Genomic DNA, 21146 nt, shown 5'->3' with positions numbered 1-21146 from the left:
GTCCTTGTAATGTTTTTCAGTCAAATCAACGGAGAAATAGAAGGAAGCAAAAAAAAAACCTTAAGCTGCTGTTGGCGAAACATTCATGTGATACTGACTTGAGTAAAAGAATATTTTGAATAGACACATTGGGATAAATCTAATCCATAGTAGAGAAAGCTTGAACTGGAAAATAGAAAGATATTTTCTCCAAAATCCGGAGCTTCCCACCGCGCCTCATGCATCTGCAATGACTGCCTGTTGCGTGAGTAAAGTAGAAAATTCGTGGATAATACGCCTACCACTGATGTACTGCCGCTCTATTGAGAACTACTGTAGTTCTTACGTCTACGTCTACACAGTCCGGAATGAACGAACATTTTAACCTTCTCAATTGATAATCATTATACATCCGATTCGTGCGGTTAACACCTATCGATGATTTTTTGCTCCACCTAAACACTAAGACAAACTTTAACGGTTCGTCCACACATCGAACATCAGTGAGGGCACCGCAAAATATTATTCCAATTGTTATTGAAATATGAGAGGTGAAATATGAAGATAAACGACAAGAGTCGTTGCTCATGGCTATGTACTAATATAACAAAGAGTGACGGACACACGGCTGTACAGTCACATGAAGCTCGGTGCAGTTGCGTATGCGTAAGCGTAACCATCCCAACCGCTAGCTCCACTGCGCTCGAGGCGACTCAGGGGAGCTAGCGGTTGGGATCGTGGTCGGATCATCCCGAACTGTTGCTGTGAGTGGTACAAACAAGATATTACTTCCGATCCTAACCGCTACGCTCCACTACAGCGCTTCAAGCGCGACTGCTTGCGTAACTGCACCTAGTTTCATGTCGTTTTCACTCGATAATATGGAAGTCTTGAAGAAAAACAACTGTTGCAGTGGCGGACAATGACAAACAAAAAAAAAATGTGGTATAACGGATTAATTGTAAGGGTACCGTGATTTGGAGAAATAGGCCGGAGATAATGAGTGTCCACGCAGTGAGCGACTAAGAAGTGCCTGAAAAACGTCAGTGTGAAAAGCAAAGTGACAATTTTAACATAGCATACAATTTCTATCCAGAAGATTGAGATTACATTGAAAAACGCAGTGGAATGACTGTGTACACACTTATTTATATTTCTTTTATTTATTTTATATTTGTTTCTAGTAGCACTCTGGATTTCTGCAATCAATCCAAGTATGAACAATCGAAACGACAGTTTAGATTAGAAGTGACTTTCCATTCTTATTATTTTACGAGCTATAGTTCACATAAGACGGTATCCAGGGAGTGAGTAACTCTCACGCACCCTCTACGAGTATCATGCTCAGGTGTGGGTACGTTCCGTCGTGAAAGAATCGCTGGAATCGGTTGGTTGTGCCTGTTCCATTTGGAGGGAATTTGCTTTCTTTCGGCAGCGTAGCTGAAATAGAGATGAAATGGAGATTTTAAAAATCACAAACAAAACAACAATTCAAGATCTCTGAACAAGACGTTAGAGTTGAAAGTCGTTAGAGTCGTCAAATCACAACAAATAGATACACTGTACGGAACTTTGCCAATTCTAAGCAATCTAACCTCGACCAAAGAAGGGAACACAGCCGTTCAGTCGTGGTGCTACGTGGCGCGTCCCCGAGTGGTGGATAGGGGGCTAACCAGAGACCAAAAGCAACGATGTGCATCTACTGAGTCGCAGATGGATTCATTGGAACTCTCGTTTTTGCTGTGCCACGATTGACTCGTAATGAAAGTAGTTCCTGGCCTATCAATCCACTTCGGCGGCGCAAATGTGATTTCCTGCGACTCGGAATCGTTGATTTTTTTTGGAACATGTGTTGGACTAAACAGTGACTTGCGGTGGCCTGCCGATGTATCAAATCACCAACTTATCGGAATCGAAACGGACGCGACACATATGCGCTTCGCACCCACAGATATGCAATTCGCAAGAGACACTTATGCGAAACGCGCGCGACACTCATGCGAAATGTACGCGACACATACGCGAAATGTACGCGACACATATGCGATTCGCACGCGACACACGTGCGACTCGCATCCGACACAAGTGGGAAGCGCACGCGACATCGCACGCGGAATTCACGCGACATTGCACTCGACGCATATGCGATTCGTAGTGGACATCCATGCCAGCTGTCCTGAAAAACGGCATAAGAAATCGCCTGATCCACCGACTTTTCGCACGAGACAGCTAGCAACATGTCATGTATGTCTGCTAGGGATACATACCATGTAAAACCACCTGTAATCATGTATATCTATCAATGTCACAGCAAAAACACTCAGGGAACAACAAAATTCGAACTGATTCATCAAATGAACATGATGATAAAGAAATATCGTTCTCTCTGAAATCTATTTCCGTTCTAACAAAGAAAAACGAAAATTCGGCAGCGAAAAACGGTTTGTTGCTGGTTGCAGAAACACAACCCAATAACCTTAAGCAATTTCTAGTACGTAATCATGTCTATTTCCTGTGTGAGATTAAAGGCACAATAGCACTCAATTCCCCTAACTGTTCTGAGAAGCTGCGTTAGACATGGGCGCGATGAAATATTCGTACGAAGCAACTGACAACGCATCATGTATGCGTATGAAGGCATTGACACCGCTGGTGCCAGCGGGCGGGGAAGACATCGTCAGCAGCCTTTTGATTGCGGCTTCGAATGGGGGAAATCGAGCGTCATCTACAATCCCAGAAACTTGTCGATAGTCAAATTGTAGCAAGAGCCAAGATTGTTAACAAACTTTATTACGGCTAACGTTTCATCGTCGTCGCCTTCGTCAGAGCCTGGAAAGTCAGATCATTTGTAATATATCCTCTCAAATGCCTCATCCAAAACATGCCATCATTTTTCAAGATGCTACATCCAAAATCGAAACCAAAAAAGTCCAAATCGTTGTGCCTACCTAAGTAGCCGCGTTGCCGTGATATTAACCGACCTTCGAGTGATAAAATCGCTCCTCTAAGACTAATTACCTAATCCCAGCAACATCTTTTCGTGAACACACGTCAACTCGTCAACTTTGCGGCATAGTACTTTTAAAACCTGTGTAATCTGTACAACTTTATAGTGCGACTTCTAATAGGTTGTATCTTCTCCGAATTTGGCTGAACACGTAAAATCAGAAGAACACTTCGCCTTGGAACTAGAGAAGACTAATTAGCGTGCAAAAATCTAGAGCACCAGTTAAGCACCCGTCGAGGTCACTATTGTTCGGAATTTGAAGCAAATGTTTCTATTTTGTCTTCGGAAGTTGATGTTCCCGCACACAATACCCAAGAAGCTTTGTGAACTCCCACTAAAGAAAAATCAGAAAAGAACGAGAAGGACTAATATGTAACAATAACCAACTAGCTTACTCCGTTCTTCCATTCACGCGGGTTGTGATAAAGACTAATAACCAAATGTCCAAAATGTGGAAATGTCCAAACCATTTAAAGTCATCAACTCTAACATATTGGTCGCTCTGCAGAGCCTGCAGAGTCTCTTACAGTATATGAGACAGAAATAACCCTTCTACTTGCTTTCCTACACTTTTTAACAACAAACCTCTCCTGTATAAGTTCGTCTATTTTTATCTTGCTTCGTACATATCATGTTTGTTGCAGTTAATAATGGCAGAATATCAATTTTATTGATTTTTTCGGTTCCATACAATCCTTCACTGTGAAGGATCAGATCTTCGACAGTGATTGCTGGCGCAAATTAAAATGGAAAGACCGCTTCTCAGAGAAGGAGCATTAGGCTCATTAAGCAAACCTCAAGGTTTGCACACTTTGCTTAGTCTGAGTCAATATCTACGTTTCACCTTCTTCATAAATCCTTTAGATCGAGCGCCGAATCTATTACGTAGATATCTCGGAGTGCATTGCTTAAAGGCATCACCCCACGAATCTGGAGTGGTACGGATTTCCGGTGGAGTATTTGTATAGGGGGTCGTAGATTATGGGAAAGAGGGTGATTCCGTCCATTTCTCCCTAATTGCCGTAGAAAACGGCCCGGAAGATACGGCTTCAAGCGTTTCGGCGCACTATTTTCCACAAGGAGTTCTATTTGGAGCGCGCCAGCCCTGTGCGGCGCCGCATCTTCAGGGCCGCTTTTTACGGCAATTAGGAAGAAATGGGCGGAACCCCACCCCTCTACGTAATCTACTATCCCGTATACGAATACTCCATCTGAAATCCGCATCACCTCAGATTCGTGGTATGCTGCCTTCAAGCGCATCCGACAGGGCGCATTCTCAAATACAGGCTATTATGCCTAAAGGTGTTTCCATAAAATTAACGCCAGAAGCCTTGAGAGGAAATTAAAACCTTGAGAGATGAATTAACGCACTAACTCGTATTAAAGTGCATCGAACATGGTTTACTTTACGTGAATTTCAAAATTCAAATTTCCAGTTACGAATGCATTGTTGGATCAAACAATCGAAAGCTAATGCCACATAGAAGTCAACGTTTTTCGAATTTTTCGGCCACATACAAGAAAAAAACACAATGGAGCGAAGACCGATTATTGAAGATATAGACCAGATTCAATACGTTTAAATCAAGGATACAAAAGATATAGGCAAATATTAATCCATAAAACATCACATCTGCGAACGATCAATTTCAGCAAAAAACTCATATTCGATCTTTATAAAAGAGGTGTTCCGTCGTCATTTGCATTCAGTTATGCTCGTCATCTTCTGTATTGCAGTCGGGGTAAAGTTGTCGGCTTCTTCATAGTGCCTCATTTTAACTATGTGAATCAGATATTTTAGGTACTCCTTCTTCCCCCTACTCTTCCTCAAGATGTCGGTTGGTACAGCGTTGTCCTTTGTGTGAGAGGGATTGCACCAATTCTACACCATAAACGTTCATTTCAGAAGAATGTAAGCCGAAACCGCTTTGTAAAGGCGGTACGTATGATGAGGAATACATTCGTGTCTACGTTGTCCAAACGATCAACAATCACCGCCAGGTACTGCTACGAGGATTTGAACCAAATGGACAGTGGAATGGAACAGGATATGGAAAGGATCTCCCACTACCAAAGACTATGAATAAAGTAGTAAGTTGGAACCGCGTAAAATATTTAATGTCTCAGAAACTAGAGGCAGCTGCGGTGGACTATGTAGTTTGATGCAGCTTTTTCTCCTTTGACTGTCTCGTGCGGAATCCGGGAAGATGGCGTGGGAATCGACTTAACTCGTGCTGTCTCTATCCCCACTACAAAAACTCCCCGCGAAAACAAATGGGTATACTCATGTCATATATGATCGGGTGATGTAGCGAGCAGCCGCTCACTCTTCTCAGCAGCTTGCGCAACTGCAATAGTTTTTGACCCAACTATGCAACAGATGTTTCACAATGCTGCTTACAGTCAGCAGAGCAAAAATTGCAGAAGAAGTCATTTTTGAGCTTCACCAGCTGCCATTTGAATTTGCCTTTTAAACGGTTATGTAAAAAGCACTGAATGAATACGAAAGTCAATTGCTGGCTTATTATAAGAGCAAATAAAGGGAAAGAAGATCAAGTTAAGGATGTGCGATAAAATTACGTTGAATTCAGGAGTACAACTGCAACCTTGAAAAGAAGGCTTTTGCTCTGTTGGATCAGTCGTGTTCAACGAAAGCTCCTACCGGTCCAGATGGAACAACGGCCTTATTCTTCCAGTACGTACATATTGACCTTAATGATCGACCATAAAGGGTATAAGCACCCAATGTGCTCTTTTTTGAATTCCTTTTCTTCTCTTTTCCACAGTTTTTGGAATCACCGTGAATCAAAATGGAGAAATTAGCGGAACATTCATTTTCAAAAGTTCACCCACGTATTAAAGACCAGTTTCTACAAAAGTGGTTCAAGACGGATGAAGAGATGCGTGCTGACCATCTTCTCAAATATCTGAAGAAAAGTAAATTTGTGCGAAAGTATCTAGGATGAATAGAAGATTTTTCAGCATTGATGTGGACTTTGACGGACCTGAGCTGTTCTCAGCTGTTTGGGATTGGGCTAAACAGATCAATAAGTTTGCGGTCAGCGATGTTGCTATTACCAACAAACAAGTTGTATACAAGGACCAGGATCGGAATTTGTACGAGTATTTGAACGTATGTTTAGCATTGTTTCTCAAAGCTGCACATACTCATGCGTGAGATAATAAGAAACTTTTTGCAGCTAATGAGAGCCGTCACCTCTAAAATTGGTTGCGCGGATATAACTTGCAAGGATGGGGATTTGAGAAAATATAGGGCAGTTTGCTTACTTAATAGGAAGTGAGTTATTTTCGTATTAGCTCAACCTCTCCGAATCTGAGAACTTTGAGTGTCTTCGGTTTTATCTGAAGAAGAGTTGAAAAAGTCAGAGTCGCAATATAATTTGCTTATGTGCGCTTCTTGTTCACTTATTTAAAAGGAGATAAAACAGTTAGTTGAACTAAAAATGTAGTCCAGTTTACCTGCTAGTGCAGGCCGCTCGCAGACATATGTACCGATCAGAAAAGGGAGGTCCAGAAGATAAGATATTATCCCCTAACGAAAATAAAAAGCTTATAGCAAACAGCAATATTTTGAAGTATTAGTGGAAGAAAATGACTTAAAGTAAGACAAAAGGCAAGTTCTAAAGGTCTGCAAAACTTGCCCAATAATATCTAGAGGTATTCTCAGACCACCGTCGATTTGGGCTATCTATCAAACCTACAGTTCCTTAATGCAAACAATAGTGAACAAGCAATAATTTTGTGTACTGTAAGCCCTTATCGTGTTATATCGTAAGTCGTTATAAGCCCTATAGCTAAAGTTTCTGTGAACAGTATCAGGCTTTCGATCGGAGAAAATACTAATAATAAATTTAAACAGATGTGAAGAAGCATGAGTGCAGGTTTGTAAGATGAAGTAGAAAACTCTGTTCTCTTTCAGTCCCCTCACGAATGGTGCTGTCGTATACAAAGCTGGATCAGGCGGTTGCAACAAGGGGGAGACGTGCCAGAGTGGGGTTTGCGATCAGTATGGATTTTGTGATTTGAGATAAAGGCTCGGTGAAGTCAGAAAACACAATTTCTCCTAAACGAATATCCTTGCAGAACCTTCTAGGATAATTCGATTAAATAAAAGGTTCCTTCCAATTTTTTTCTATGGACAATCTATTATTTTTTATTTTTTATAGTCTTCCTATAATTTTACAGCAGAACTTCAGTGGAATTTCAAGCTAGCAACTAAATTCTGCTTCATAGACAACTTATCTAGAGAGAGACGGTGTGGTGAATTCAACGAGCACAAGGTGGAAATATTGCAACCACAACCGAATAGGCAGTAATAACCGAAATTCTCTCTGGTTAGGAATCCAGTGAAGAGACAAGGATTCTAAGAGATGTCCTCAAACTTCCCACGTTCATGAATGCGCCTGACTTTGCTCATATACTTTGCCTTCAAGCACTTTAGAGGAGTTCTTCGATTTTTTCGAATTAGCTACGTTATCTCACTATTCTGTAGTGATTCTGCTCGTTAATTTCCATGCAGCTTCTTCGTTAGCAAAAAAAGAAGACGAGCTTCAAAGAGCAATATGACGAAATGTTGATTTTGAGATAAGCAGTATAATCAGACATGCATTGCATGGTCGGGCCAAAAGACCTGAATTGATGTAGTTGCGGAAGCGGCTGAGGCGACGGAGTGGAGTCGAAGGCAACTATCGGGTCTAGACCACAGCTATAGTCGGGTCAAGATGACATGAATCACAAGAGTAGTTGCGGTGGATTTGCGTACGCTCTCGAAGCGGCGCGGTGGAGATAGCAGTTGGAACTGAGAACAGCTAGGAGCGTGCTGTTCACCACGCTTCTAAGCGCTGCACTTTACCGGAGTGCGTCAAGAGAACCCGCGTCCGTGCTTCGTGTCGTTTTGACCCTACCATAGATCCACTTGGTCTACAGATATGAGTGGAGCAAACGAGAATTTTCGACGATCACAACCGCGATGCTACAAGAGCACCCACTTATGCGATTGTAGTGGGTCATTCTGGCTCAACTACACCCCTTTGTTTTCGCGGCAAGTTTGGGTAATGCAAACAGAACATGTTTTGGTTGTGTCTTACGCCATTCGCGCACTTTCGGCTTGGTTCAGTCAGAAATAGAAGAGTTGCAGGAGACGTGTCATGGTGACTGGAACAGCGCCCAAATCACCGCGACGTTAGTTGATGATCGTCAGCACCTTGACACAATGCATTTCTCATCATACTTGCCACCTTTGCGCATGAATTCCGTGCCAACAGGAATAAATCTTTCTAGTGTAGATTGAGCGGATTATCTGTCAGGCGGAGGAGAATCTACTCCAACCGTCATTTTGAGAGAGAGTTGGGGAAAACACTACTTGAAAAATATGATTTCTATCGTTAAGATAGCACTATGAGGCAACAGACAACTCTATAGCAAATGCAATAGAGCAGACGAGTAGGACTGAATGCAAATGACGATGGCGCACCCGTTTTATAGAGAGCGACCATTAGTTTTAAAGGCTGAACTTGATCACTTGCACATTTCTTCTACTATGAATTAATATCTGACCTTGGCTTACTTACCTTAACTTAATCGGTGGGCGGGTGTTATCGCCTAACGCGGCTATCCGCGTCTTCGCCGAGGTGTGTCGTCCTTGAACATATCCGAGTCCATCCTGTTCGATCTTCAGCTAGAGCTCGCATAGAATCTACCCATGCGTCGCTATTCCACAAGTTTCGGAATTTCGCTTCTTGACTAAACTGCCTGTCAACGCCAAGTGTCTTCAGACCTTCCTTTACCACCTCCGTCCAGAACTTTCTTTTACAACTATGAAGCCTTCTCCAGTTTAAGTCTTGAAGCGTCCTTACGACAACTTGAACAAGACGAGCGCAGTCTCCTCATAACGTGACCAAAGAAGCGAAGACGTTTTTCTTTTACTACTTGAGAAAGCCGGGCAATATGTTGACGTTTTCCACTCGCTCTCTTAATTTACTTTCAACCTACGCAGATTTCACTATATGCTTGGACTGCATTGTCATCAGGTTTTCGTTTAGAGCCAAAGCGACAAACAATTATCATTTGGACGGTACTCATTTTTTTATGCCGCGGAATTCTCTATGAAACGTCGTCCAAATAATGCACGAAGTAAAAAGGACATAGAATTTTTTTCTGCAGTTTGAATTTTTATTGAAAATTTGCCCTTCACCAGTCGTCATTTTTATTTACTTATAAAAATGACACAATATAATATACATAAAGTTTACTATACAATATTCTACTAAGCCTTAGTCGAGCTCCTAAGTATTTAAGTTATAATTAGTTTGCCTGTTCCAAACACCTATAGATAAACATATTAGGTAAGCCCAACCAAATCTTAAGAAGTTTCATCAATCCCCGGAACGTTTTCAACTGTTTATTACCGAAGAATAACTAGTGAGTGATAATTCGCAGTGAATGGTTGTGCAGAATCGGTGATGGCTGAGAAGTTCGTTTTAGCACGCCCCATACTGTAGCAGGTTAAGGCTCACACCCAAACCAGTTTTCAACAAGGACCACTGCAAATGGTTCGGATTTTACTTGAGCAGAACTACACCAATAATGAGCAAATGAACTGAATATCATTTTTAGAGAATTGACAGAACAATGGCTAACCTATCATTCCAACCTTGGATAGTTCGCCTGGATCGTTCAGCCTATTTACAATATTCTGCTTTTGCTCTTACATTACAATTCATCTTCTCAAATTCTCCTCAGACGCATCCCGGTAAACAATCTAGTAGGTTACCTGATTTCTATTGCACGCCGAACAGGAAGAAGCAGGATTCTGAACTCTGGCTTCAAAATGTACGAAGTTTCAGCGCACGTCAGCCTATGGAATACCAATTTTCGACAAAGCGACGAAGAATCAGAAGTCCTCAGGAAAATTTGGAGAGTCCTTCTCCTTTTACACATGCTACTAATTTTCGTTTGCACATGGAACTTGTTCGTGGGAATGAACATGCTGTTTGTTTTTCTTGTAGTTGGTCTCCAAGGACTTTTCTTCAGTACCTACCGTGCGAGAAGATGGGTGTTCTACTTGACTTACTTTTCTGTCTTTTAAAGGACCTTTCTGCTTTCAAATGACAGTGTTTCATTTGAAGTTTGAAGATGAAGAGTCATACTATTATACATCTAAGAATGTCAGTGCTCCCAACACATTTTTTTGGAATTGGCAATGTAATTCTTGTTCCTATTCCGCTTTCTTCCCTTATTCCACTGTTTTGAGCCTTTGAACTTCCAGCTTTCGAAATTTCAAAGTAGAATTTCGTTGATCTCCACTCACGCAAACAACCTGCCGTTTCCGCTCTCGTTCTTACAAATCGTCTACGACAGAGGAGAAGGAGAAGAGACTCTGCCGCGTACCCGTTGTTAGCAATGGTACGTAACCAGGGCCAAAGTGCGTTGTGAATTTCTCAAAAAGGTCGTAAGAAGGGTGTCGGACGAAGGCAAAAAGTGAAGAGAGCAAGAAGAAAAGTCAAGGTGTACTCGATTTTAAATAAGAACATTATGGGAGGCTAAATGTTAGAAAAATAGATGGCGTGAAGTATTAGGATTACCTGGAAGTTCTGTCCACTTCTGTTACAACAATTTTCGACACGTGAAGTTTTAATAAGTGTCTGACTTCAATCAATCCGCTTGGGATGCACCACAACGTCCACTTCAATTCAGAATCGTTTGAGGTTTACGGACGTGTAACTGGCTCATACAATGACTTGTGGGCCAATCTCTCATGTCATTGTTTTAATCCTGCCACACGAGTCCGGCACCAATTTATCGACCAAAGAGGGATGAACGGCTTGGTGAGCACTAGGCCGGATTCGAACCTCTGATCGGTCGTGCAGGAAGCGGAACTTCTAATCGACTGCGCTACAATCGCCCTTCGACACGTGAGGCACATGTTTATATGGCGCATGTTCGGCTGTCTATCTTCATCGCTGAAAGTATACATTGTGACATAACTAATTAAACAAAACACAGTTGATTCACATCAGTCTTTAGTGTGGAGCGATAGTGTATCCATAGCTACTGACAAGGTTCATTTATGCTACTGTATTCTATACAACTTTCAACAAGGAAGAAATGCTACAGAAGCATATAGAAATTTATTGAAAGTGTTTAGTGAAGGTAAAGTTTCTGATAGAATATCATTCTGATAGCCGTTCTTCCTCTGAACCAAATTTAAATCTGAATAGGAGAATGTTGTGACGGTGTTCAATAGAAAGAACATTATAGTGCAACATGATAATGCCAAACCATATGCTGCTTTGGTGGCTTGTCAAAAAATTGCAGGACTAGGCCGGGAAATTCTGCTGTATCCACCATATTCCCTGGACTTAGCATCCTCCGACTATCGCTTGTTTCTGTCCTTACTAAATTTTTCGAGTGGCAAAAAACTAAAAAGTGAAGAAGATGTCAAACAAGCACTGGTCCAATTTTTTGCATTAAAAGATGAAAAATTTTTCAAAATTGGGACACGCAAATTGCCCTAACGCTGGCAACAGACAATTAATAATAATGGCAACTATATTATTCAATAGGGTTTATTGACATTAAGAAAAATTTATATTTCGTTTCATTATTTCATTCCAAAAACAGAAAGAACTTTCCAGTAGACCTGGTAATTTTTTGAAGATTTTGCAGATATAATTCCACATCCTTCCGGAAGCAGTATAAAGAAACACTGAACAAATGAAGGTCCTCGAGATGACAACAAATGCGAGGGTGATAAGTACGGAGGTGAGAAAAAAAGTTTAAATTATACATGCGATACGTGCGTGTCGCGTGTGTTTCGCGTGTGTCCCGCGCGAAACGTGTAAATGTCGCGTGCTAATCGCGCACATGTCGCGAACGCATCGCATGTGTGTCGCATGTTTCGAGGGCGAATCGCGTATATGTCGCACGCGTTGTGCGTGCGTATCGCATCTGTACCGCGTGCATTTCACTTGCGATTCGCGTGCACGTCGCGTGCGAGTCGCATGTGTGCCGCGTCCGAATCGCACATATGTCGCATGCGAATCGTGTAGTGTATCCTGCGCTTCGCGCCTGTGTTTAGAAAATCCTCTACGGAATTTCTTCAAACAGATTAACTTGAAGAAAAAAGAGTGTGTACTATTCCCATTCGTCCAAATTGAGGAAAGTATTTGGAGTAAGTATCCAGTTTTTTTTCCGCTGCACCCATAAAACACCATATCAGCCAGCGTAGCTGAATTTCAAACAAATAATTCGAAGCAATCAAAATTTCCGCGTCTTATCAACCGATAAGCACACACTGTCATCAGCTGGTACTCTCTCCGCGAATAATATGGCCTTATTCTCGACCTTGTTCATTGTTTGTCTGCTGACCAGCTCGACCTTGTTAAATTCCTATCAATATGATACTTTTCTGGTCAATGTTATCGAAGAATTGCTAAATAAGAGCAGCCATCTAAAACCGGAACTTTTTGGATTGGAACAGGGTGATAACGACAGGACGAGTGACGGCGGTGATCGTTTTGCCATAGAAGTCGATGAGACTGATTGGCACAAAGTACGGGATTTAGCCGAAAGCGCTGGATTCGTTATCGAGAAAAAGGCAAGTCTTCTGCAACCTTCAAATGTTTGAAAACAAACTTTTTTTGCTTGCCATTTTCGCATTCACTTCTTTGTTTCCTTCTTTTTTTCAGTTCAAATGGAATTATACACAGTATTATTCCATTTGTACTGCAGAAAAAAAACACAGAAGATTGAAAATTTTTGAGAAACCTCTCGCAAATATCATCGTGTACGTATTGCGTATTTCAAAATCGGAAATACGATGCAAGAATCCATACGTTCACCTTCGAAGAGTATAATCAATTTTGCTTACATTGGGATTGTCAAATAAACAACAAGATTCCTCACATTGTACAAATATAAGTTTTATTTTATTTTCTTTTTCTAGCCGATTAACTTTCTGAAGGAGTTCTAGTGAGTGTTAGCTGTAGATGCTTCCACTTCCTAATACTGCCGCTTACTTTACCTTGATTTTATGCCATTTCTGGAAATCCTATCTGAAGGAAATTTATCTACAGGGGAATCTTTTGCAATGCTTTAAAAACAAATCTTTGTGATTTGCCCAATATCAATCGTTCTCGTTACTATAACCTCGTAATATGTGGACTTCCATTGTATTTTAATACTCTAGCGGAAAATGCTTCTGCTGCTCAACATCCTGTTTCAGGAGTCAGACAATCTCTATTGCGCAGGTTTTGGTTCAGATAATTCATGTTATATAAATTATGCCTTCGGTTTTGAGGGCGGGTCAAAACGATCAGAAGTTTAATGCAGTTGCGGAACCGGTTGCGCTCGAAGCGCTGCGGTGGCGCGAGCAGCTTTGATCTACATGAGACCCTCGCTCGGTCCACTCGTCTGTGCAGTTCGAGTCATTTGCAACCGCTACCTCCACCGCGCCGCTTCGAACGCAGCCGCTTACGCGATCGCGATCGCGACGCAACCGAGCACCAGCTCGTTCTGAGCCGCCTATATCGTTTTTGAAAATACTTACCCTTGACCCTTTTAAGACAAGTAAGGTTAATTCCCCCTTGATGGTATACTCTATACCTTCTATCTATCTCTTTTTCAGCGAAATTCAACAGATTCGACATGGACATGGCCGCCATCAGCGCGATAATTCAAGCTTGTGTAGTGAACGCCTTTTTCTAGAAACATTTGAAAAATCGGAATCGCAGTACTGAGAAAGTCTATAGTAGTAGCATACTTTCTCAGACAGCTATTTTGCTGTGGCATCATAAAAACTAAGTAATTTCCACACAAACCGGGAAGAAAAGAACTTCTCGAGGACACCGTGTGAGCGTTCTTCCTTTATGCTTCTCACTTAAAAGCAGGGCATTTGGGAGCAAACATGTGGTATGGTAATCAAATGAATTTTGCTAGGAACTAGTCTCGCAGACCTTACGTTTACATAATTACCATAGAGTCAGTACAGTGTACATAGTTTGAGCGAATGATAGCTCTTCCAATTACGACCTACTACTATTATAGTATGTATCTTGGTGGGAAAATGAAGATTGAGGAGGTGATTTATTCATGTCATTTCAGTTGCAATCATTTCAAAATGTCTACATTGCCAGACGACGAAGTCGACAGAAGCGAAACGTTGAGCAAATCATCAACGAGCTGATCACTTCAAAATCAGTATGTGTACTACGTCTTTAAATGGAGCATAACGCAAACAAGAAGTGCGCCTTAGGCAATCTTTGAAAATTCCCCACCTACTGAGTTCTTGCTACGCACAGGACGAGGTTAGAACTTTATTGAGCATAATGAACTGAATTGCTTTGAACGGGCTGAAAAAATGGAGTGAGAGCACCAATACGCTTGTAACGTATATAAAGACGGCGTATCAAGAAATTGACGATGTCGGGATCAATCCACGAGGGAGATGGTTTGCGATTATGAGTGTGAACACGCTCCATTTCCCATAATAATGCAAAAAAGCGTGTTAAACAGTCTCGCTGCACCTGTACCACCAACGATGCAACATATTACGAGTAGTAGAGCGATGGCAATCCGCAACGCATCTGCAATTGTGCAGATGGTGCAGCTTCTTTCTGCTAATTTGAGTTACATTAGTCGGAATGCGATGGCAGAGTAGCCCTCGTTCTATCGTGTAATAAGTTGTATCGCAGGAGACAAATGTGCAATCAAGGCTGTTTCACACACCTTTTTCTGAATCATTGCGTGGATTTGGTCGTGATTACACAAAAAAAAATTCGTAGGTTGCACCTCTACTTCAACCGCTATTTGTGAAGGGGTGCTGAAGCCGTCGATTTTGTGTTGTGGTGTGTTTGATACACGTTTTGAAATGCATTTTTTTAGGTGCAGTGGGGAGAACCGCTCATTCCATTGTATCGTGGAAAGCGAGGGATCTTCATAGATCCACTCTACGAGGACCAATTGCGTTCGGTAAGAATGTTTTTCCATTTTAACAGCATTACAATGTAGCGAAAAAGACAGCTCGTTTATGAAAAACTGTCGGAAAATTTCAAATTTCAATGGCATATGTAAAGGAGTACAGAGTAATAGCCATTCTACCCGAAAAAAAAAGATTTTGGTCCGATCAAATCGGGCAGATCTTACCGCCTAATGACATTTATTTTCTAGTGGTCATCCACGCCCAGTATGTCCATTCCCGAAGCGTGGGCTGGCGGATTCACTGGACGAGGAGTAACGGTTGCAGTACTCGTGAGCACTCCTATTCTTTCTTCTTTTCCTGGTTGATCCAATCTTGGTAGATCCCGAATCTTCGCTTGGCTGTTACGCTAAGTGTCGCACATTTTTGCTGTAAAATTTTTAAGATACCGTTCTTATAAGGAACATAATCGGAATTTCCAAGTCTTCTCCGGAAAATTCCTCTACCATATATCATAGATCAAATTCTCTGCATATTTTCGTTGCATAGGATGATGGCGTTGACTCACAGCATGAAGAATTACGATCGTCTATCAGTCCAGAGCTCTCGTACAATTTTGTTGAAATGGGTGCTGACATCAATCCTAAGCCGGGAAAGGATGAAACGTGAGTCCATGTGTCAATGTGATTGATATCCTTCGAGCGAACCAGTGCGCTTAGTAACTCCCCCCATAGCAAAAACGCGTTTCTTGCTTGAAGAATGACAAAAAATTCAATCGATTAACTCCGAGCAAAGTCTACATTGCTGTTCTTGTTATCGTATATTGATGTATTAGGTCATCACAAAAAAAATGTTTTCCTGACGGCACTGGGGCTACTTTACAAGGACCGACAAGTGAATCTTAGAAGCGTAGCATTGAAAAAATTATCAAAAAAAATGGAAGATCATTGTAGAAAATAAAGAAAAGTGCACCTTAAAGAAATGTTTTGTTTTAGTTCTAATTTCGAGAGGAAAGGAAGTATGGAATACAGTATCATTTATGAGGTATCACATATGTACATATATACATACATAGATCCATACGTATATTCAACACACACATACGTCGTAGCGATCCCCAAGCGTTAGACGACTATTAGTTTGACTTAGGAGGCTAAAAGATGAAGTATATGTAAGTTAAAGGCATCACCCCACGAATCTGAGGTGGTACTGGTTTCAGGTGGAATATTCGTATACGGGATCGTAGATTATAGAGAGAGGGGTGATTCCGTCCATTTCTTCCTAATTGCCGTAAAAAACGGCCCGGAAGATACGGCTTCGAGCGTTCCGGCGCGCTATTTTCTACAAGAAGTTCGGTTGGGGCGCGCCAGCCTTGTGCACGGGCCGCATCTTTCGGGCCGTTTTCTGCGGCAATTAGGAAGAAATGGATCGAATCACCTCCCTCTCCATAATCTACTACGCCGTATACGAATACTCCACCTGAAATCCGTACCACCTCAGATTTGTGGGGTGATCCCTTTAAGCAGAGCAAACGCATTTCCCGGAGTCTCGCATTCTCCCTCTTTTTCTACTTTCCACTTTGTCTCAACCGAAATTTCATCGCGCTCCTGTGGTTGGATATAACCTACAGAAAACAAAAAAACACGTATTAGAGGATATTACGAGGTGTTATTGTCTGCTAAGTTAAACAGTGGTGTCAGTGTATGGGCGCCACATCCATCAAATGATCCAAGTTCTGCTTTATCGCATTTACGTCTCAAAAACCTCAGAGTGGTCAGTAGGCTTATGGTTTCAGGGTCGCCTCCATAAAACGGTGTTGGTCCCATTTTTTTTAGCGTGTCGCAGATCGCGATGCAGCTTGTAGTCCTGCTGTCCGACGTCGTCGCATCAATCAGACTGTCCTAATCCCCGGGGGAAATTTCATTTCATACACACACAGACACAAATACATGAGAGACTAATCCTATGATTAAATAAATATATATATATACTCTGAACGTAGATGCCACATCTTCAGACTTTTTAGGGTGGTCGCTTCGTTTGGGTTAAATTATGGGCAAAAGTTTGAAAAAAGGAACATTTTTCCCTTAGCCCAAGTGATAAAGCAAAAACGATTCCCGAGAAAAAAAAATTACTTTATTTCTCATAATTTCTCATCTAAAACCGTTGGATACAACATACATAATGCATACTCAGACATAATTGAAAGAAAAAAAGCATTGTAAACAATTCTAGGCATTAACAGTGAAAGGCAGAGCTTGCCGTTATATGCGATTGCGAAAAACCGTTCTAGTACATACATTAGCCGCCCTCAATCTACTCTTTTTTTGTTTATTCATTTATACATATGTACATTTTTTTATTTATTTGTCTATTTATTCATTTATTTGTATACATTACTGAACTTTTGTCCGCCACTTTATATACATTACTACTTATTGGTACGAAGAGCTCTCGGTGAGTATAAGGCGAAAACTACTACTACTGGAGACAGGAGGTTGAAAAAAGTAAGTTACAAGGTTTTGATCAGCCTACGGGAACAAAATAAATTGAATTCAACTTGATCTTGATTAGGCTATGAGTGGCAGCCAATGGCAATATTATTATTTGGGTTTGTTTGGGGGGGGGTGGGGGGGGTTTTTTTTTTTTTTTTTTTTATAATAAAAAGGGGGGGGGGCGGGGTTTTTTTTTTTTTTTTTTTTTTTTTAGGGGGCCCCGCCCGGCCCCGCGGCGCCCCTTCCCCTTTTTTTTTTTTTTTTTTTTTTTCTCACCCTCCAGGAAAACCCCTCTTTTTTTTTCTCCTTTTTAAACCCCCCCCCTAACCCCCCCCCCTTATAGGGTGATTCCTTTAAGCACACTACAACTAACACCTACCACATATAAGGTCACAATACGAAATCAGAACGAATTTAGCCATGGTACGCGCTGCGCAGGAGTGATCGTGATGGCCGCTAACAACTCAAAATGCGGCGTTGGTGTAGCACACAACGCAAGGCTCGCAGGTTTGCTGATACGTGTTAATTCGATTGGTTACGATGAATGACGTTTCTTATCTAGTGCTGAAGGTGTTGGGTGAAGGTCAATACGTAAACGATGCTATCGAGGGCGATTCGCTTGCCTTCAGGTGCGTTTACGTAAGCTTGCAATATTTTTCTATTAACATATTGCAATTAGGAGCGACAGCATTGATATTTATTCGGCGAGTTGGGGTCCGAAGGACGACGGACGCTCGATGGAGAGACCGGGCTTGCTGGCGCAAAGGGCGCTCCAATATGGCACCATGCACGTGGGTTCAGCTGTTGCTCGTTTAAGTTTGAAATGAATCTATCATCTGAATGTGAATGAGCAGTGAGCAAGTTATTGCAGCTACGCTTAAGGAGATTATATATTTATTATATATATATATATATATATATATATATATTGCAGGGTCAAATGTATCCAAAAGAATATTTGCGCGATGCTAACATGAGCTGATGTTTTTTGATGTCTTGAGACGCATATGTTCATAATTTATCAGCTCTATCTAATGATTGCTAACAGTGTATGCATACTCGAGACCGAAAATGTCCGTCCGACCACACGCAACGCATCTGTCTTAAAGTAGTTCTTTCTCTGTTGAGCAAAGGATTGGGATTGCAACTGGGCACAGACTGCGACTAAAGTTAATAGGGAATGCCATTTTATAGTTTATCTAAAAAGTAGACTTATATAGCAATCTAAGGTGGAATAAGGTAGATCTCTGAAAAAGTCATAGCAATTTTTGAGGACATGGGGACAAAAGCGACCTTGCGCTTGCCCAGAGACGCAGGTGGATTCAAGGGATGGACTCCCTGTTTCTGCTGAGCCAGGACTGACTCATGACATCCTTGTATCCCGCACGTCGGTCCGGCCAAAAGCCTGCAATCAAGTGACTGGGAGGTGCAAGGGAGGCGGTTTGGAGTCGCCTCCAACAAATAAGCTCCACATGTCCACACCGGGAGAACGAAAGTTCTCCCAGAAACTCATGGGACTAGAGGCTTGCAACCTGCCCATGGGTTTTAAAATTTTTAAGCAAAACACAGTAATAGAAAAGAGTCTCCTGATTCCAGAGGAAAGCCTGGTACGGTAGCGCCAGGTAGGACGGGGTTGCAGGAGTCATGTAGGCTACCAAAACGGAAAAGGACTAGGATGGCGATCTGTACTTATAACGCACGTACGCTTGCATCGGAAGCGGCCATCGAAGATCTGATGATGCAAGCCAAGAAGATCAAGTACGACGTCATCGGACTGACCGAGACGAGACGACGTCACCCTCTCAACGCCGTATATGAAACTGGAGAAGAACTGTTCTTAGGAACATGCGACAGTAGAGGTGTTGGTGGAGTTGGCGTCCTCGTCAACACGAGTATGGCAAAGAACATCGACTCTTTTGAACAAATTACGACCCGAATCGGACGTCTGCGGATGAGAAGATGTGGCCCAATACCAGCTTTGACTATCTTCGTCGTTTACGCTCCAACATCAAGCTACGAAGAAGAAGAAGTCGAAGCTTTCTATATGGATCTGGAGAAGTTCTACCGAAAAGATCATGCCTTCTACAAGGTCATAATTGGCGATCTCAACGCCAAAGTTGGCTCAAGAAGAACGCCGGAGGAACTTCACATCGGGACCCACGGCCTACAATGGAATGACCAGGGAGAGAGGCTCTCCGAGTTCATCATGACGACTAAGACCATTCATGGGAACTCGCATTTTCAGAAGCCCTCTTCTTTACGCTGGACGTGGGAGTCACCCGGTGGAGGGTACCGTAATGAAATAGACCACATCATCGTCAATAAAAGGTTCTGCCTGACGGACGTCGGTGTTGTACCAAAGTTCTATACGGGATCGGACCATCGCCTCCTCCGAGAAAGATTTTCCTTCACAAGGAGAGCAGAGAAAGCCGCCAAGTTCAGAGAGAGAAATCCCAGGACTACCATCAACTGGGATCTCTTCGCTACGCTAGCCGGCTTTTGGGAAGATTCTGCAATGGACAACATCGACGAGGAATATGATCGGCTTGTCGAACACCTTCACGACTGCGCGAAGAAGGCTGAGAGTTTTAAAACCACCAGGAGGCGCCTGTCTCTTGAAACTCTTGAGCTGATACGCCAGTGTGGAGCAGCACGAGCCGCAGGGAACCAAGAACTCACGTCCGAGCTCGCAAGGCTTTGCCGAGAGGCGATAAAGGAAGACCTTAAAGAGAGAAGAGCAGAAGTGCTGGCTGAAGCTGCAGAGGCGGGGAAAAGCATCCGCTATGCCCGTCGAGACTTCGCCAGTCGCAAGACGAGGATGACTGCTCTCCGGAACCCAAAGGGAACAGCCATTGCATCGAGAAGGGGGATGGAGAAAATCATCTACGACTTCTACTCTGATCTCTTCGACAGCCATGTCCACTTGCCTCCTCACCATCTGAGGGAAGATGGACAAGTCATTCCAGAGGTTCTCCCGTCCGAAATACGACATGCTATCATGTCGGTAAGAAATCGTACGGCACCCGGTCCCGACAGAATAAGACCAGAACACCTGAAGAGCCTTCCGCCAGTACTCATCAACACCCTGGCGAGGCTCTTTACACGTTATCTGTCGGAATGCAAGGTTCCTAAACAGTGGAAGACCAGCAAGACCGTGTTGTTGTATAAAAAGGGAGATCCACATGACATCGGCAACTATCGCCCAATCTGCCTACTGTCCGTCATCTACAAGCTCTTTACAAGAGTAATCCTTAATAGGATTGAAAAAGTCTTGGATGAAGGACAGCCATGCGAGCAAGCAGGGTTTCGAAAAGGATTCAGCACGATTGACCACATTCACACTGTTTCGAAACTCATCGAGGTATCACGAGAGTACAAGATGCCGCTCTGTCTCACCTTCATCGACTTAAAGAAGGCTTTCGACTCGGTTGAGACGGAAGCGGTCGTGGAAGCTTTGGACAACCAAGGCGTCCCCACTCAGTATATAAAGGTACTTCGAGAGTTGTACAGTAACTTCACGACCGGAATTTCGCCATTCTACAAGAACATCATCATTGACGTGAAGAGGTGGGTCCGACAGGGTGATGCAATTTCACCCAAAGTATTCACAGCCACCCTCGAGAACGCAATGCGAAAGTTGGAATGGGACGACATGGGAGTGAAGGTTGATGGTCGGCAGCTACACCATTTGCCTTTGCTGATGACATCGTACTGGTAACACCTAACA

The 21146-nt window shown here is 42.5% G+C and overlaps 3 protein-coding genes across 5 annotated transcripts; 2 read left to right on the top strand and 1 right to left on the bottom strand.

Moving 5' to 3' along the window:
• Positions 1-667: 667 nt before the first annotated feature.
• Positions 668-1678, bottom strand: RB195_006965 (uncharacterized protein; the record flags this gene model as incomplete). The annotated part of the gene is made up of 4 exons (XM_064180345.1): positions 668-741; positions 951-1012; positions 1306-1419; positions 1575-1678. 4 exons carry the CDS (start codon positions 1676-1678, stop codon positions 668-670), a joined length of 354 nt encoding a protein of 117 aa, XP_064037224.1.
• Positions 1679-2121: 443 nt separating this feature from the next.
• On the top strand, positions 2122-18587 carry RB195_006964 (uncharacterized protein; the record flags this gene model as incomplete). 3 transcript variants are annotated; one of them, XM_064180344.1, is made up of 17 exons in its annotated part: positions 2122-2223; positions 4697-4728; positions 4788-4824; positions 4893-4925; positions 4988-5077; positions 5578-5681; positions 5969-6119; positions 6187-6284; positions 6927-7002; positions 12489-12605; positions 14111-14206; positions 14891-14977; positions 15176-15256; positions 15474-15589; positions 17838-17926; positions 17982-18048; positions 18099-18246. In XM_064180344.1, 17 exons carry the CDS (start codon positions 2122-2124, stop codon positions 18244-18246), a joined length of 1524 nt encoding a protein of 507 aa, XP_064037223.1. The 3 variants fall into 3 exon arrangements, with proteins under 3 accessions (XP_064037223.1, XP_013306130.2, XP_064037222.1); XM_064180343.1 differs by lacking the exons at positions 2122-2223; positions 4697-4728; positions 4788-4824; ... (4 more) ...; positions 6187-6284; positions 6927-7002 and adding an exon at positions 18468-18587 and having other exon boundaries at positions 12336-12605; positions 18099-18210; XM_013450676.2 differs by lacking the exons at positions 2122-2223; positions 12489-12605; positions 14111-14206; ... (4 more) ...; positions 17982-18048; positions 18099-18246 and having other exon boundaries at positions 4699-4728; positions 4893-5077; positions 6927-7038.
• A 507-nt stretch (positions 18588-19094) lies between these two features.
• RB195_006963 (uncharacterized protein) lies at positions 19095-21137 on the top strand (the record flags this gene model as incomplete). The annotated part of the gene is made up of 1 exon (XM_064180342.1): positions 19095-21137. One exon carries the CDS (start codon positions 19095-19097, stop codon positions 21135-21137), a length of 2043 nt encoding a protein of 680 aa, XP_064037221.1.
• Between the last annotated feature and the right edge of the window lie 9 nt (positions 21138-21146).

Source organism: Necator americanus, chromosome I (assembly GCF_031761385.1).
Source record: "Necator americanus strain Aroian chromosome I, whole genome shotgun sequence".
NCBI lineage: Eukaryota > Metazoa > Nematoda > Chromadorea > Rhabditida > Ancylostomatidae > Necator > Necator americanus.
The sequence above is the reverse complement of the archived record's forward strand: the minus strand, read 5'-3'. Positions and strand labels throughout refer to the sequence as shown.